Source organism: Vicugna pacos, chromosome 24, assembly GCF_048564905.1.
Source record: "Vicugna pacos chromosome 24, VicPac4, whole genome shotgun sequence".
NCBI lineage: Eukaryota > Metazoa > Chordata > Mammalia > Artiodactyla > Camelidae > Vicugna > Vicugna pacos.
The window spans coordinates 23,876,644-23,893,526 of record NC_133010.1 but is presented as its reverse complement, the minus strand read 5'-3'; the positions used below and the strand labels follow the sequence as shown (position 1 = coordinate 23,893,526).

Sequence of the window (16,883 nt, the reverse complement as noted above, 5' to 3'; positions counted from 1 at the left end):
CTATTTCCATAGCATTTACATTGCATTAGGTAGTATAAATAATCTAGAGATGATTTGAAGTATGCAAGAGGATTACATGAGTTATTACACATGTACTATGCAATTGTGCATGAGGAGCTTGAGCATCCATGGATTTTGGTATCCACGGGGGTCCTGGAACCAATCCCCTCGGATGCTGAGGGCCAATTATATACTGTATTGAGAGCTGTTAGCATTTAACATGTTAATGCACAAATGAAATCAGCAGTATCTGATACCAGGTCATCAGATACGTAGGATATATGCACATTTCCAGATGAGATACAGAGAAAATGTCATCCTGAGAACAGTGTGAACCGCACACATTTTATTCATGTCTGTCCATTCCAGGTGAAGTCAGGATTTCGTAGAGATCCTGTGGTCTCTGGAAGGAACACAAGCGTCCTTCTTTTTTTGCATTTAACTTTTGTAAGATTCATCCTTGTACATGGAACGTTTACTGCATGCATAATGTGGTGATCTGTACCTGCAGCACTGTAAGGCGATAGGAGATTCTTTTTCTTAATGGATGAATGTTTGTAGCATGAAACCTGCATGGAGCAGTTGATTTCAGGAGTAAAGAAAAAAATCTGTGGGTGGTATTTTGATTTTGTCTATTATTTGTTTGTATGTTATTTACGATTCCAAACTTCACTCTGTCCTTCCATGTGTTTTTTTAAATTTAGTTTGAACAATTTGAAAGCACCATTGGGTTTAAGCTGCCAAACCATCGAGCTGCCAAGCGTTTATGGAAAGTATGTGTAGAACACCATACATTCTTCAGGTGGGTAGAAACCAGTTTGGTTTTTCCCTAAGGAGGAAAGAGAACAATTGGCATCACTTACAGTGCGGAAGATTGTTGGGAAGAAGAATGTGGAAACAGTAGCCTTTCTATTCCTTCAGCTTTGTTGCCACCAGATGTCTTGTTAAATCCTAAAAGAGCTTCCAACTGAATTTGAAAGATTTTCCTTAACTTGTCTTATACTCACCTGCCTCATCTCCCCTTTACTATCTTTAGTGGCTTTTCATTATTTTCATAGGCGGTGCACTTCAGATGTCCAGTCCATTCTATTTCAGTCATTTCTCAATGCCCTGAACTCCTTTGCTCAAAACGGTCCTAAAGCCATCAGATCTGTGTCTGCAGAATCACAGATCATCACTGTTCTTCACCAACATGACCTCCTTAATTGCTCTCTGGGTTTGCAGAACCATAGACTCTCCCACTGCACGGGATGTTAAAGTGTGTCTAGTCCCACTCAGCCGCCATTTTCCTTGTAGCCTCTGTGCGAAGACACCACTTGAAATACACTGTATGAATTGATCTTTTTCTTATAAGACAAGATTCATTGCACGGCTTGTTGGGTTTGGAACCTTTAGTTCGCAGAGCACGTTACCTTTCAGAACAGAGTAAAAAGTTAGCATTCTTAGTATTTGGCTTAACAATCTCCCCGATGTTTTTTTCTTTAATATCTCTAGACTGTTGTTACCAGAAGCACCGCCAAAGAAATTCCTTACCTTGGGTTCCAAGTTTCGTTATAGTGGAAGAACACAAGCCCAAACCAGACGGGCCAGTGCATTGATAGACCGCCCTGCCCCTTACTTTGAACGCTCATCCAGCAAACGTTACACCATGTCGCGCAGCTTGGATGGAGGTAGGTACCCCTTCCTGCTCCTTCATTATCCCTAGTGGCTGCCCAGGAGGAGGAAGCCATCATGAGCCTTTGATGAGCAGAGGTCCTCGGGGACAGTGTGAAGTGCAAAGCACTTGTTGGTCTCTGGCTGAATGGCAAATTATAACCCCTCCAGCCTTGGAAAAACAAAAGTGCCTTTGTGAGTCTAATGTCTGTTGGTGGCGGATTTATATAAAATTACAGGCTGGTACTCAGGGAGTGAGGAGCATAGCTTTCCTAGGCTGGCACCCTGAATTTGGGAAAAGATGCTGTCGTTCTAAATATCATAACCACATATTTATAAGTCCGTTGGTTCCCTCGGCTGCAGATCTTCAGTGATTACCAGGTCTGTTTTAGACGCTTTGTTTCAGAAAGAAAACTGAGTTAAATTTGTCTCTTATTTCTAAAATATGTTTATGAGTAAAATGTGACTTTCCATCAGCCAGTGGATAATAGCTGATAGAAAGGATTACATTCAGCTAACAGAGTAAAGGCTGTACGTGAAATCCCCGTGGTTAATGCTAATTACTGCGGCAGACAGACAGGGGAGAGCGCCTGTGAAATGGTCTCTGCTGCTAAGTCAAACGTGTGAGGGGACCAGGGAGAGAGTCACTTAATCACTTCAATGATGTTTTCAGGGAAGGACATGGTAGTGAGTTTTTAGCAGGTGTTTGTTTCGTGTGACGGATTTCTCCCGCCGTCCGTAGTCCCGTGAGGGTGTACTTTCTGCTACAAGACGCGGCCGTAGGACAGTCGGAGCTGCTGTATCCTCGGGCGTGGAGCCCACTATACGGAGGGCCGACTGTTTTTGCACCACATACCCCGTTTTCTGTGGGAGACTCGAGCATCCGCGGACTCTGGTTATCCACAGGGGTCCCAGGACTGTCCTCACAGGTACCGAGGGACCACCGTAGTACTTAACATAGCAACAGAGCCATGGCCAGGGCTCTATCCTCCGATTCAGAGCCCCTGAAGATCAGATGTCGTGTAGGAGGCCTGCCCTATGCACACACAAGGGAAAGTTTCTAGCATGTATGTACGATTTTTTTAATTGAAGTACAGTCAGTTACAGTGTGTCAGTTTCTGGTGCACAGCACAGTATCCCAGCCACACATACACATATATATATTCATTTTCATATTTTTTTCATTAAAGGTTATTACAAGATATTAAACAGTCTCCTGTGTTGTACAGAAGAAACTTTTTTCAATCTATTTATATATATAGTGGCTAACATTGGCAAATCTCAAAGTCCAATTTTAATAGTAAGCAAAAACATATAAAGTCACAGAGCCTGGGACCACCTTCCTCCTGACCTTTTTTGCCCCCCACCCCCCACTCACCATAGGGTCTCAGTTCTTCCTTCCCTTTCACCAGACCCCCGTGTGGCTGCTGGGGTGACATGTGCCCCAAATCCCATGATTAAAAAGACCATATTGTCCTAATGGAATACTTTATAACAATTTCTAGAGGATGTCAAAATTGTGTTATTAGCACTATATTATCATTACACATTATGTCAGTGAAGCGGAAGGAAGGCTCACCAGGCATGGATAAATTCAGACCCAGGTCCAGGCACCTTGCCTGTGCCGCCGTGTGTGAATGAGTTAGTCTGCAGGTCTCAGCTTCAGTAGTTTGTCATCCGTAAGATGGGACCAAGGCTACCCCGACAGGTGCGGAGAGTGAGTAAGAGGTAGGCGAGGTGATGATAATGATGTCAGTAGTTACATGGGTAATTATCCTGGAGGCTTTTGCGAGCTGCCCTGGGAGGCCAATTACCGTTCTCTCTGTCTGCTCTGAGAGTCTCCTGTTTTCATAATATCTAACTTGGAGCCAAACTTTTGGGTAAAGTGTTTTATTAGGACTACTTCAAGTTGAATTAAGATACTGAAAATTCCACGTTAACGTTGATACTTTCTTCCGGCGTCTTCCCCCTTAACGAATCTCTGTGGTTGAGTTGTGTGTTCTGTCGGGCAGGGTTGCAGGCACTTGTGTAGAATCACACCTCGTTCCCCCAAACACCACCCACTTTGTTTAGCAATGAGAACCCAAGGGGACACATCTGTTGTGAATGTCGTTTTCCTCGTGACCTGTTGTGTGATACAGTGATGGCTGAGAAGACAGAAGACTATTGTGAAATAAATGTACTAATATCATGCTGTCTCTCTCTCCCTGCCCAAAAGTGATGTTAGTATGTTTTGTCTCTCATTCTTTGGGGTCCTGCCGATTCTCGAATGTTTTCTGTGCTGCTGCACTGGGGGCCGTGGCTGCATGTTGGAAGAGAAACTGCTGTTTGCAAGATTGCATCTCCTGTAGAGCAGCCTGATGGGCCCACTAGGAAACTGTGTCTCATACGAGCTTCTTCATCAGCAGGAAGAGATTAAAAAAAATGTCTTAGTGAAGGTATTTTAGTAAAATGATTTACTGTTAAAACAATTTCAGAATTTTTTCCTTACATTTACGTTTTAAACTTCCTAAAATGTGAAAGATTTAGAAAGATTGTATTTTGCCTGTGATTAGCTGCTCTGTATTTGAGAAGCAGCTTTTCTAAATTATTTCAGTAAATGTTACGGTACCTAAAACCTAAAATAACGACCACCAAGTTTCAAAAATTCAACTGAACGAAGCATCTCTTTCACTAAGACATTTTAGCCGGGACGAAGGCTGTGTCTTGTGTCTCTTACGTTTGCATGCACTGCATTTGCATGAATTTCATTAGCAACCTTTGTCTGGTTTTCCCGGAATACTAGAGGTGAAGGAATGGATGCATAAAGCGGTCGTCTCTTTCAAGTGCGGTGACAGTTAAATCATCTCTGCACTTCAGCTGAACGGAGTTCGGCCGTCTGAGTTCTATAATCTCTTGCCAAGAGGGTTGCTGTTCGTTATTACTTCCGTAGCTTATGCAGTGTAGGAGTGGTAGACTCTTCAACCGCTAATAATAATAGTGGTAGCAGTAGTAATAATAATAATAAAAAAAACTTTCAGTGCTCATTAATGAATGGCCCTTCCAAAGGTGTGTTCAAAGCCAAGTGCACCAGAGCAGTTGTCTGTCTACTGAAAGTACTGCTAGTTGTGGAATTTGCCCCTAAGTGTCTGGTGCCAGGGGCCCCCCGGTCGCTCTGTGGGGTAACAGGCTCCACGGCAGCTCGGCCGCCCATCTGTCCGCTCACACCCACCCTCACGCACATCCTCACCTGAGGGCCCGAGAGTGGATGGCAGGTGCTCTGGTGGCTTCAGGAGATGAGCTTGGAATCCTGCTGAAACACTGTTAGGGCTGGTGCAGAAGGACGAGCCTGGCATTGCTTAGATCAGGGACCTGCGGTGCTGACCTCCCTGTTGAAGAGAAACCCGGGGTCTTGCAGGGGCATTTTTTTCTGTAACAGGACGATCGGCAGTGCTCTTCTGTCTTCTGACTTAACTCTTCCGGACTTTATTTCTTCAATTGTATTCGCTTTTAGCGTCGGTGAATGAAAACCATGAAATATACATGAAGGATTCTGTGTCCGCTGCAGAGGTTGGTACTGGCCAGTACGCCACAACAAAGGGCATCTCTCAGACCAACTTGATCACCACTGTGACTCCGGAGAAGAAGGCGGAGGAGGAGCGGGACGAGGAGGAGGACAGACGGAAAAAGGCCGAGGAAGCCACGCCTGCCGCTGCTGTACGGCACGAGGGCAAGGTACATCCCCGGCTGCCTCCCGCAGACCAGAGGGCTCCCGAGTGGCGCTGAGGCTGGAGACCAGGCATGCGTGCGTGGGGTCAGGCCGATTCCTAGTGCAGCCTTAGTCACATGCATATTGTCAGTCTGTAAATTATTATTTCCTGTGCCAACATTTTTCCTCCGAAAGACCCTTTTTTTAACTTTCTGGAAGTGTTTATTGAACACCTTGGGTGCTACGTAAGACTTTCAACAGCTGTCCTGTCTGTATAGCTTAAAATACGTCTGGTGGCGTGTTACACTCTCGTGTTTGGGCTCATGTTTCAGAACTGCACTAAAGCTCTTTTCCTTGTTTCTGGCCCCATTCTCCTACCCACGGACTGTCCCGTCTGTCTAGGTATCCAGCAGTTGCATTGCTGCTCTTCTGACTGCAAGTAACTGAGTGTTTATACATCCTTCTCTTTCTTAGGCTTATGACTATAACCTGATTATCAAGGTAGCAAGTGGACATGTTTTGGAAAAGGAATATTAAGGCAGAACATTTCAGGGGAAGACAGAGCGTGAACTTGGCAGCAATTTCTCCAAGGTGTTTTATCTATTAAATTTGGTCACTTCATTTCATCCAAAATTCAGTTAATTTTTAAACATTATGTTTATTGCTGGAGATCCATCACTATAAAGCAACGTTTCAGAAAAATGAAAGTCAGAAAAGCATGTAGACAACCTGCTTCTGGTGTGGGGTTTTGTATGTGGCGGAACAGCTCCGCTAAAAGTCAGACACCACGTGGGGAGGTTTATACATAATAATAATGGAAAAACAAGAGTGGGTCTTGGAGTGGACAGAATACAGAGTGAAAGGAAACAGCCAAATAAAAATGCTCTGTAACTTTAGAGGGTATGCTAAAGCTAAGATAAATTTCAGAAGTGCTCGTTCACACGTGGGCTTTTCAGGTATATAAGACGGGACAGAGAATTACCCAGGGCTCTCTAGAAAAATGCTCCTTTTGAGAAGAATTTAACAGTGGCATCTAAATGGACAGACTAGCAAACACGCCATCCATCTGCTTATGTTAGACTATCCCAGTGACCCAGTCTGCCATCCTTTTTAGGGTAGATCGTTTATTTACCAAACACAAAAATAAAAACAGGATACACGCCAACAGCAAGAGTGTTTGGATCACTTCTCTATTAAATGTGCTCTGTTCCAGATTTTCCTTTTGCACAATTCCTATTCCATTAATTCAAGGCGGGTTTTAAGTAGGGCCCAAGAAGAAGGTGGCATACTTGAAAAGCCAATGTGTCCCATGCTTTCTTGATACCACCCACGCCCACACTCCGTTCTCACAGGTGTGTAAATATGATTAAGTGGCCCATAAAAGTAAATGACTTGTCGTTTACTCAAAAAAAAAAAAAAAAAACACAGATACAGTCTCACTTTATTGGATTTTCAAAGATCAGCGATTTGTTGACATAAGATGTAGCCCTGGGCCAGCGTCACGCAGTGTCGTTTATGCTGTGGGAAAATAAAAGGACAAGACTGCGGCTCGCACCGTCTGGGTCTCTGAGAAGCCAGCACTTTGACGCAGATGCCTTCTGAAAGGCTGGGGCTGAGGCCTCTGCTCAAGGAGGTGGACGGCTGTCTTGCCGCCCATGGGGCGAAGCCGTCTTTTAAAAACCGCTTTCATCAGCAGCACAGAAGCTAAAGCGGTAGTTGTGTTCTTCCCGCTTCAAGAAGTAGCATAGAGGGTACTCGTTTTTCAGCCAAAATGAAACTGTATTACTGAAAGTGGCCCTTAAATGACTGGCCCCTAGATTTCTTTGAGAGGAGGCGTCTTCCTGGCCTAATGATCACCCCAGGTGACAGGGCAGCCTTCTGTGGGCAGAAGCCAGCTCGTAACTTGAACGTTATCCTCAGTTCAGTGAGATTCATGCGAGGTCTTGTTTAAGACACAATCTTTTAAGTCAGATGTGAGCGTTCGGAAAAGATATACTTGTCCAGTACCAACAAGGAGACCCTTCTGAATTCTAACAGATCCATGATGTAATTTTGTCTGTGCATTCTCTTACCCTCGGTCTCTTTATTTACCAAATCAGAATCAGATAACTGCCCCAAAGCAGGCCGGGTAACATCCGTGCTGTCTGGTCACTAGGCAAAAACACGCACACGCTTAAACACACACAGAGCGGAAGTCCAGGCACCTTCAGGCTCCGAGTGACCCGGTCTTGAACTCCCGGCGGTAGCAGCCTCTGCGCGGGGCCCAGGTCCTGTTTGGCACTGGCCTGCTTCCTCCTTTTCCTCCTCGCTCAGCGGCCAGGGAAGGAGGGCGGAAGAGCCTCACTCTCCCTGCAGAAGCCTGCACTCAGCGGGAGCACTTTCACGGGATGCCTGCCTTGATGGAGCTCTTAACGACTCAAACCAGGCGAGCTGCGCGTAGCTGAGAAACCAGAAGGCAGGGAAATGGTGTCTTCCAGTTATTCATGGGCCACAAGTAACACAAAGTGAGCGCTTATAAACCATCTCACAGGAAAACACGTTCTTTTTTGCTACTTTGCTGGTTGAAAACACTTATTTAAGGTCCATGTGCATCGGGGTGAAGGAACCAAAAGAGGAGTTTTCAAAAGAACCTTAGTTCTTTGTGAGTAGTTAAGGCTCCTACAATGTTCATCGCTGAATTCCCTGATCAGAACCGCCTGTCAGATAGGAGTGGGGCCAGAAACATCTTGATTTGGAAACCCACCTGTTTCAGATATAACCGACTAACCAAGGAAAAGGTAATGCTAGAGATTTTGTCTAAAATAATCAAAATTTGGATTCATTCTCCTTTGAATCCAGCCGAACTCCAGTAACGGATCTGTTAGCTGGAGATCAGGAGAAGTTATTGAAAGTCTTGGTTTTACGTTTGCTCTCAACACCCTAAAAATTTCTAGAGTTATTGGTCTAAGCAAAATTTTGGGCTTTTTTATTTTTATTTTTATTTTTAACAGTCTTTTTTTAAACCTGTATTTATTTTTCCCCTTAACGGAGGCACTGGAGATTGAACCCAGGACCTTGTAAACAAAATTTCTGAAGCGTTTGAAACATGTAGACATTGAGATTACCCACAGATACCTTCTGTTCTGATTTTTTTTTAAGCCCACCCTGTATTTGACTGTCCAGTGGGAAAACGATGGCCGTTCGTGGCCGCGTTGGCATGCAGCTTGAATACTTTAAAATCCCTGAACAACCCTAGTGCTGAATTTCTTGTTTTACAGTTTTGTATTGATGCCCACAAGGAAGTTAACTAATTGCAGTTTTCTTTTTGTCCTTTTGCACCTCTGTTTGCTGCTTTCTGTCTCTGTCTCTCTCATCAGTCACCCGGGCTTGGCACTGACTCATGTCCCCTGCCCCCCCCATTGGCCCACCATCCCCCAGCATCTCCCCCCGGGCTCCGCCGGAGGTGTAAGGAGAACCAGCGCCCCCCACCGGGGCTGGAGCCGTCCCGGGACCCCGGGCACCTGCACGGGGAGCCTGCCTCGGACCCCGACGGCCGAGGGAAGCCGTGCCGAGGGGACCAGGACGTGGCTTTTAGCTACAAGCAGCAGACGGGCAAAGGGGCCACCCTGTTCTCCTTCTCCTTGCAGCTCCCCGAGTCCTTCCCTTCTCTGCTGGATGACGACGGCTACCTCTCTTTCCCCAGCCTGTCCGAGACCAGCCTCCTGCCCCAGAGCTGGCAGCACTTCCTCCCCATCCGCTCGCCCTCCCTCGTGCCCTGCTTCCTCTTCATCTTCTTCTTCCTGCTCTCCGCCTCCTTCTCAGTGCCATATGCCCTCACTCTCTCCTTCCCTCTGGCTCTGTGCCTCTGCTACCTGGAGCCCAAGGCGGCCTCCTTGAGTGCCTCACTAGACAATGACCCGAGTGACAGTTCAGAGGAAGAGGTGTGTACCTCGGCATAGAACACACGTCCCTGTCATGTTCGGGGCTGCGGTCCGAAGCAGTGTTAGACGGCTGCTGCGATAGTGGTCCTACTTTCAGAGCCTCATTTATTGTCTGTGCCGATGCGTGACGAGGTTGTGTGTGGGGGGAACACCGCCCGGCCCAGGGTTAGGCACAACACCATGTGGCCGGAGCAGTCGGAGCCCAGCCCGGAATCCCGCCGCTACCCACCGAGTCCCACGGGTGCTGGAGGACTCAGCCCAGGTCCGCTGTAAATGAATAACCCGGGGGCTGTGTAAAGAGTCAGGGCTAAGTTGAAGGCGCTGTTCAGGTTCCGCTCGATAAAGGAAATCACATAGAAGATAGATACATAACTTTCAACTAGGTCCATGGCGAGTTACCGAAACGCATCCTGATAGAGTGATACCCGGTGGTGACCCGCACTGGGTAGAGGATGCTCAGGTGTGGCGGGAGAGCGCACCGCCGTCAGGGGTGCAGCATATCATCTGGGTAAATGCCTCCCTCTCCCCCCTGGAGATTCCGAAATGCCCCCACTGCTCTTTGATCATCATTGCCAGACCATCACTGCGACTCCCGGAGGGGAGCTGGGGCCCATGGGGGTGTTGGGTCAGGAAGGATGCCTGAGCAGTTTCAGACGCCCAGTGACATCAGCCATTGGCAGGATCAGAAACAGGACCAGAAAGAGCAGCATTTGAAAACGGCAGTTTCCAAACAGTCAGGGAAGACTCGTTTGGGGTTTCTGCGCGCTGTCACAGGGGCTGAACTTCCATCAGCAAGAGTGATGTCAGTGCACACGTTGAGGGGCAGCCGTTCTCTCAGCTCCAGCGTGAGCCCCTAAGTCCACACCTCCCCCTGGCGAGGCCAGGAAAGTCGGAAGGGCCTCTGTGGCTCGCAGCCAAGCTTGTGTGCGGTGGGGAAAGGACTGGCGCCTCCAGCCTCTGTCGGTGAGGGCGTGCCGCCTGTCAGTCTCCCGTCCCCTCCCCCCAGCCACTGGGTGGGGTGACGTAGCCGATAGTTTTTCCTCTTAATTGTTCCCTGTTCCCACCGCTCCACTGCCGGCTGAACAGCCCAGCAGTGTCCTTTGTGCAGCCTTCAAACAGAGCACACAGAAAAGAACAGAAGCGGCCACCAGAGGCGCCTGGCTGACACCTACCCTCCTGCCTCCACCTGCCCCGGCCCCTCCAGCAATTCTTTTCCCACAGAACAAGGGGTTTTTTGTGGCAGGAGACAAACCCACTATACCTCGCGTTGAAAAAGAAAACCACACAGTCAAAGCAACACTAAAAAAGGAAAGAAAGTCTATTCAGCTCTGGGCTCAAATACTAATTCGAGCTGCACCTGCGAGCATGCAGCACCGCGGGGGTGCGTATGTATCTATATTTAGTGGTGTTATGACCATTTCTTTGAAGCAAAAAGGAAAAAAAATGGGAATGGTCTCACAGATGTTGTAAAGAAAAGTTTAAGCTTTTCAATCTGATTTCGCCTAAGAGCCCTTTCCAAGGCTCTTGGATTGTATATGACTTAGCTCCAAATCTACCTTTATGTAACCATTTTCATATGTGGAAAATATTTTAAGATAAAACAACTCTAAATCCTAGGCTTGACTATCTCTACTTCTCATAGTGGCAACATGATCAAATAATGTAGAGCTAGACCCTCCCACCGTTCAGAACACAATGTTTATCTGCAAAGACTTCGTAATATTAACTGGTTTCCAACCCAGACATCTATTTTTCCTTTAGCAATGGGATTAGTCATCAAGCTAACATAAGGCAAAAAGATTGCCACTTTCAGTTTTTTTCTGAATTTTAAATAACTGAACTTTTATGTAGCCAACCACACAGATCTTGTGCCTAATCCAGGGTGTACATCTCGTTGTAATCAGTGCATGAAAATTAATGTGAAACTCGGGCATGTCTGCATTACATCAGCAAAACAAATCACAGCAGTTACTCCTTGCAAGCGAGTGACCGCATGATCAGAGCTTCCCCTATGTTAGGCCCCCTGGACTTTGCAAACCTCTGAAACCATGGCGGGGCTCTGGCCGTGCAGCCCCCGAGCCCTCCTCTCCAGCCTGGTCACCCGTGACCTGACATGCGACTTTGTATTTGGCCATCTGTTCAGTGTCGTCTCAACCCCAAGTGTTAAGAGCTGCGCGCTCTGGTTCACACTGAGCTGGAGAACGCATATGTAGGTCATTCCGTTAAAAAAAAAGAGAGAGAGAAATCGCCATTTGTTGACATGGCCTTTTGCAGACCCTGGGCCTCAAGCCCTGTGGCAGCTCAGCTGGGTGACTTCTAACACACAGCTCAGCTCTGTCACTTTCATTTTGCAAAATCGCCAATGACTCTAGTTCTTTCTAAATATTTTATCGTCCCTGCTTACATTTTTCACGTGTGGTGGTGGCTTAATTAGCTCCAGCCCTCCTGCAGAGGGAGGCCCAGCGTAGAGCGGGGTCATCATTTCCGGCTACGAAGCTGGCGGCCGTTCCCCCTCCTGTGCTGCCCGCATGGCCAAGTGAGAAGAGGCAGCATGCTGAATCATCTTCATCTGCCAGGAGACGGGAGCTGAGTTTAGCTCACCACACCGTGAAATGTAGTCATGTGTCATTTTGCGAGGAATTTTTGGACAATACCCAAAAAAGGGAGATGGACTAAATCTGGAGGGAAAGATCGATCACATGATTTGACGTATTAAATTGCTTACTACAGGGTAGTTCACGGCTTGCCATCTATTTTTCAGTTTTTAATCATAGGATATAAGTAACAGTCTTTATTCAGCCTTTATTACTTCATTTATTAACTATTTATTGACCAGGCACTATGTTTGTTGAGTGACTGACTGACCAGGTGCTAAGTAGGAATTTGAGGGAGTTTAGACACAGCCCAGGCTATTTGTGTGTAGTAGGGGGAAAGTATTATCATTATGAAATGCTGTGTTGATAACAGTATTTCCGATCCTTGTAGTCACGTGTGTGAGGTCCTGGGTGAAGCGGTTAGTGTCCATCACCTGACACAGGGCTGTCATTTTCCCCACTTTATAAGAAGGAAATCGGAATTAAAATACAAAGCCTGCCCAGCCGGCCTCAGAGTTAAACAGCAAGGAGTTGTGCTCACGTCAGTCTGACAGCAGACCCCTCGCTCTGAACCGTGGCCGTAATTCTGGTCCCAAGATGCTTGGAAAACGACTGAAAGGAATTCTAAAGCCACGAGGGATAGAATCTAAATAGGAAGAGAAAGACTTTCACAAGAACTTTTGACGTCCTTGGCACAAACAGTTAGCACGCTGAGCACAAGTCATTCTTAGCTGCTCTTGAAAGCCTCAGGTTTCCTCGAGTCATTCTGTACCCTCGAACTGGAACCTGTCCCTCTTCCTAATTCAAACTGGCCTTCCCCTAGACTGTCGGTTGGGGAAGCCTTGCTAATGCCGCAGCAGCGATCACCCTAATGAGAAGATAACTAGCCACTCCCCAGGGATCGCCACGTGGGTCCGGTCGTGAAGCTGTCAGCCAGCCCTTTACCACCTACTGAAAGTGACTTCCCGCGTAGGCAGGTGACTTCTGCCCGGTTGTCAGGATGGTGACCTGAGGTGCACGTGCCAAGTGTGAATTCCAGCTTCTTTTCTTTTAGGAAAATAGAAAGTGAAAGTTTGGGAGAAAAACTGCCAAGAATTCAATCAGCCTCTCCAGATGTAGGTGGACATGACACCATCCCAACCCTCCCACTTAAGAGTCTGTGTTCTTTGGGATCAGAGATTACTCACAACCGTGCAGCCTCCACGTGCGATTTTTGTTCTCACGTTATCAGTCGCATATCTTGCTTGGCTCAAGGGAATTTCAGTCATGACTAGTTGATATTTGTGGAGGGAGAGTCGGTTAATATTATATTTAGCATTTAGAGATCCCCAATTTCAATGGCTATTGTTCTGCTCACCTCCAGGAAAAAAAAAAAGCTTTTCTTTTAAATCATAAACCTCTATAAACCAGATTAAAAACAATTATTGTGATTCTCCCTGGAAAAGCTGGGCTCTGTCAAATGCTGTGCTTTGTTTTATTTGTCTCCAAGTAGATGTCTTTCTCCCTCTCTCTCTCCTGATTTTTTATTACTTTATTATTATTATTTGCTTCATTTGAATGTGTTTTTTTTTTTGGAACGACATTGAATTATATACTTCTGTGTACCTCCTTTATATTGGAGGGTGGGACAAACTAAACAGATAGTCTTAAAAATATCTAGTTAGCCACACTACCTGAAACTTGAGTTACGTGTCTGATACGCATAAAAGATGCCTGTGAGTCACTGGCAGGTGCTTTTTGTAATTCAGAGGTAATGCAGACAGCCTGGTGGTCCTAGGATGGATGTAAATTATTGAAATGTTGTAAATGAGGGGCTGAAAGTCCGGAACTGTTATAGTAGCTTTTTATTTAAATTTACTTCTTAATTTGCCTTTTAAATGTGACATATTCCTAGATTTAAAAAAAGCAAAGATCTATAAACATCCATTTTATTTGCATTAAACGTTTTTAGGAGCTCTTTCTCGGGGTTTGAGTAGAAGAGGGGAAGGAATGACATGGCACCAGACATGTCAGCTTGGCTGCCACACTTCTGTGGTTTCTGCAGGCTGTGTGCCTCTGGTCTCCCCCTGAGTGGCTCTGCTGATGGAACCTAGCTCTGGCCTTTCTTTTGCTTTTGTTTGAACCTGCATTCTTGTGGGAAGGTAGTCTGATAACAGATCACAGAAAAAAAGAATGAAGTCAGACCCAGGCATGCCCCGTTTGACCAGATGGTTTGTTTTCTATCCCTGCCTTCCTCCTGGAACCTGATCACTTCGGTGGTCCTAGACCGACAGTGAGCGCACAGACACCGCGGCTGATGGGGAAACCACCGCCACTGAGGTTGGTATCGGAACTGAGGGCGCCGGCCGGTTGCCTAACGGACATGCTCTCTGGGGTGGCTCTGCGTTTGAGGACGGACTTTGCATCTTAGCTTGTAGAGTGGAGGTCGAGTCTAACTTTAGCCGTAGGAGTTGAAGATCTCCTCTTGCCTGGACCAGTGGTTCTCAAACTCTGGCCCGTGGCAGAGTCACCTGGAGGCAGGCACCCACCCTCCTGTTCCTCATTCAGGGGAGGTCCGGGGAGGACTCAAGAATTTGTGTTCCTAACAAGTTCCCAGGTGATGGTGACTCTGTCCACTTCACAGTCACAGTTTGAGAACCACTGGCTAACCTGATAATACTTTTTTTAAAATGTATTTTACCCAAAATGAGAGGCTGTTTATGGGCGAGACTCATAATGAGTGGGAGGGAGGGTCACAATTAATTAAATTAGCATATTGACTAGAATCCACAGATGCATTTTTAAATCCCAAAGGGCCAAAATACTAGTTGAAGTTACATTTAACTCATTTTGGTGTGCTGGATGTAGGCACTCAAAAGAAATGAATTCTCTAAGCAAGAGAAAATGAGCAAATTATTATTATCTCTTTCTTGGAAAAAACGTCACATCGAACTATGGTGGGAGAGATACTATGCTATTATTTGTCCTTTATTAATTCTTAAGGGTCCGTTAAATTTGCCTGTGGCTTCTCTACCAATAACTAAATTTTTTCAAGTCTTCTCTACCAATAACTAAATTTAAATTTCTGTAAAAATAATATTTACAGATACTAACAGAAGTCAAGATGTTCATTTCTCAGAGTGCTAACAGAATTTATGGTTTACTTTTTAATAGTGTTTTTTTACATTAGGTTGTTTTTTGCATCATCAAATCAAAACAATATTTTCTAGCTGAGTATTTAGGAAGAACTAAAAATGGTAAAAGTATTACCTATACATCACTTAATTGAAAATATCTTCAGAAAAACATTTCAAAATGGAGTTTAGTTGCATTTCTTCCTTCGGAAATGCCGAAGTTCAATTCAAAGCTTGGAAATCATTTTTTAAGTTGAAGACAGTACTGTGAAACTGTTATCCAGACTCTTTTAAGCAGTCACTTATAAATTGATTACAGGGTAATTCACTATGGCAAATATAACAAAATCGCATCTTAATTTTGTAAGAATTATTTATGTGTAGCCACTGATACATTCCATAAATTTCCCTGTAATCCTGATGTGTGCTATAAATGAAAAATATTATAATAACAATACTTAAAATTCCTATAGCAGTCTTAACATTTGTTCTACACCATTTGAGGCATGCGCCTGAGGACATGTAACATAGGTTGATTATAAGGCTTAAAAATAAAAATGAAGAGCTATGAATCCACCACAACTTAAGAATCACTGTGCCACCAGAGCTGTTAAGACTTCCCTGTGTGCCCTCTAATGCTTTTTAAATACGTCCCTCCTCTCGGGAGCCAGTGAACGGTAGTGCATGGTGGGGTGTGCAGGTTATACAGTCCGGCCCCTGCTGAGACCCAGACAGACTCACCGACTTTGCTGAAGTCCACCTGCTCAGGCACCCCCTGCTTCTCACCCATAATTTCACCCTGGACCCCCTCTTGTAGTTGATTTTTGTATTTGATGGTTGTTAATTTTTAAAATTTCCTTACTTACCCCATATCAGCACTTTCCCCTCCCAAATTTGTTCCTAAGTATGTGGGTTCAAGAAATTCAAGGTTCTAAGAAATGTTTAATGTGGGAACCTCTGTGGTAAGCTCTTTGAGCCTCGGTTCTCTGGTCTGCACATTCGGGGTAGGAATAGCTAACCTCAGAGGATAACTGTGCTTCTGCATTTCGACGTGGCTCCCCACACTCCCTGAACCATTGCTGATGCCCATTAAGGGCAGCGCCCTGGCTGTGGCCTCCCCAGTACGAGTGTGCACTTGTCACGCTTGGAAGTCTCAGGTTAAAGCATCAGAGACCCACTGAGCAAGGACTCTCTCACTCCCATCTTCTTGTGAAGCTTCATGACTTGTGTGTGAGAATGTCATGGTTTGCACGTAAGAAAGAAACAGCACCTCACGTAGGAGCAACGTAACACCCTCCTTTAGCGAGCTCACGTAGACCATGCTGCTTCCGTCTTGGAGTCACTTGCATGGTAAGACTTTATCTCCCACTCTTTCTTGATGCTGGCAGTCGGACCAGGAGGAAGATGCAGAGATCAAGGCACAGGTAGAAAACTTAAAAATCAAACGAAAGCCAAAAGCAGCGTGTGATGGAGTCGTTGTCCGTCTCCGGTGTGGGGCCCCTCCAGCATGCTCCGCAGCGGCTACCTGCTGTCGGTGCCGCGGGGAGGAGAGCACGTGACACTTGTTCCTGTGACTATCATGTCCCTTACGTTTCCTTTCTTCTCCACTTTTTTCAGAATAGTCTGATTAAGCGAATAAAGGGTGAAAATGTGTATGTCAAACATAGTAATCTTATGTTAGAGGTTGGTATCGGTGTAGACCAGTGCATGTCCGTGTGTGTCGGTTTCTTTTAGTGGCTGACCTGTGTGCCCGTGCCCTGATGCATGACCTGTGTGTTCTCACCTGTGACTAAGCGGGGCTGCCCTTCGGCCGCCGCCGACCCCTCCCTCTCCTAGATGTAGACCCCCTGCCCTGCGTGTTGTTTATTTTAATTCTCTGGTTACATGCGAATGACACTCGTGACAGCGGACCTTG

The 16,883-nt window shown here is 45.9% G+C and overlaps 1 protein-coding gene across 12 annotated transcripts in view; it reads left to right on the top strand.

The window, feature by feature from the left end:
* EPB41L3 (erythrocyte membrane protein band 4.1 like 3) overlaps positions 1–16,883 on the top strand; it is a 116,007-nt gene that overhangs the window by 87,139 nt on the left and 11,985 nt on the right. For 8 of the 12 annotated variants that reach the window (XM_072949209.1, XM_072949210.1, XM_072949213.1 and 5 more), the window contains 4 exons: positions 705–802; positions 1,495–1,670; positions 5,147–5,367; positions 14,121–14,174. In XM_072949209.1, the coding sequence (XP_072805310.1) occupies positions 705–802; positions 1,495–1,670; positions 5,147–5,367; positions 14,121–14,174 (549 nt within the window). The remainder of the gene's footprint in view (positions 1–704; positions 803–1,494; positions 1,671–5,146; positions 5,368–14,120; positions 14,175–16,883) is intronic. The other 4 variants (XM_072949212.1, XM_072949216.1, XM_072949211.1 and 1 more) reach the window with 2 other exon arrangements.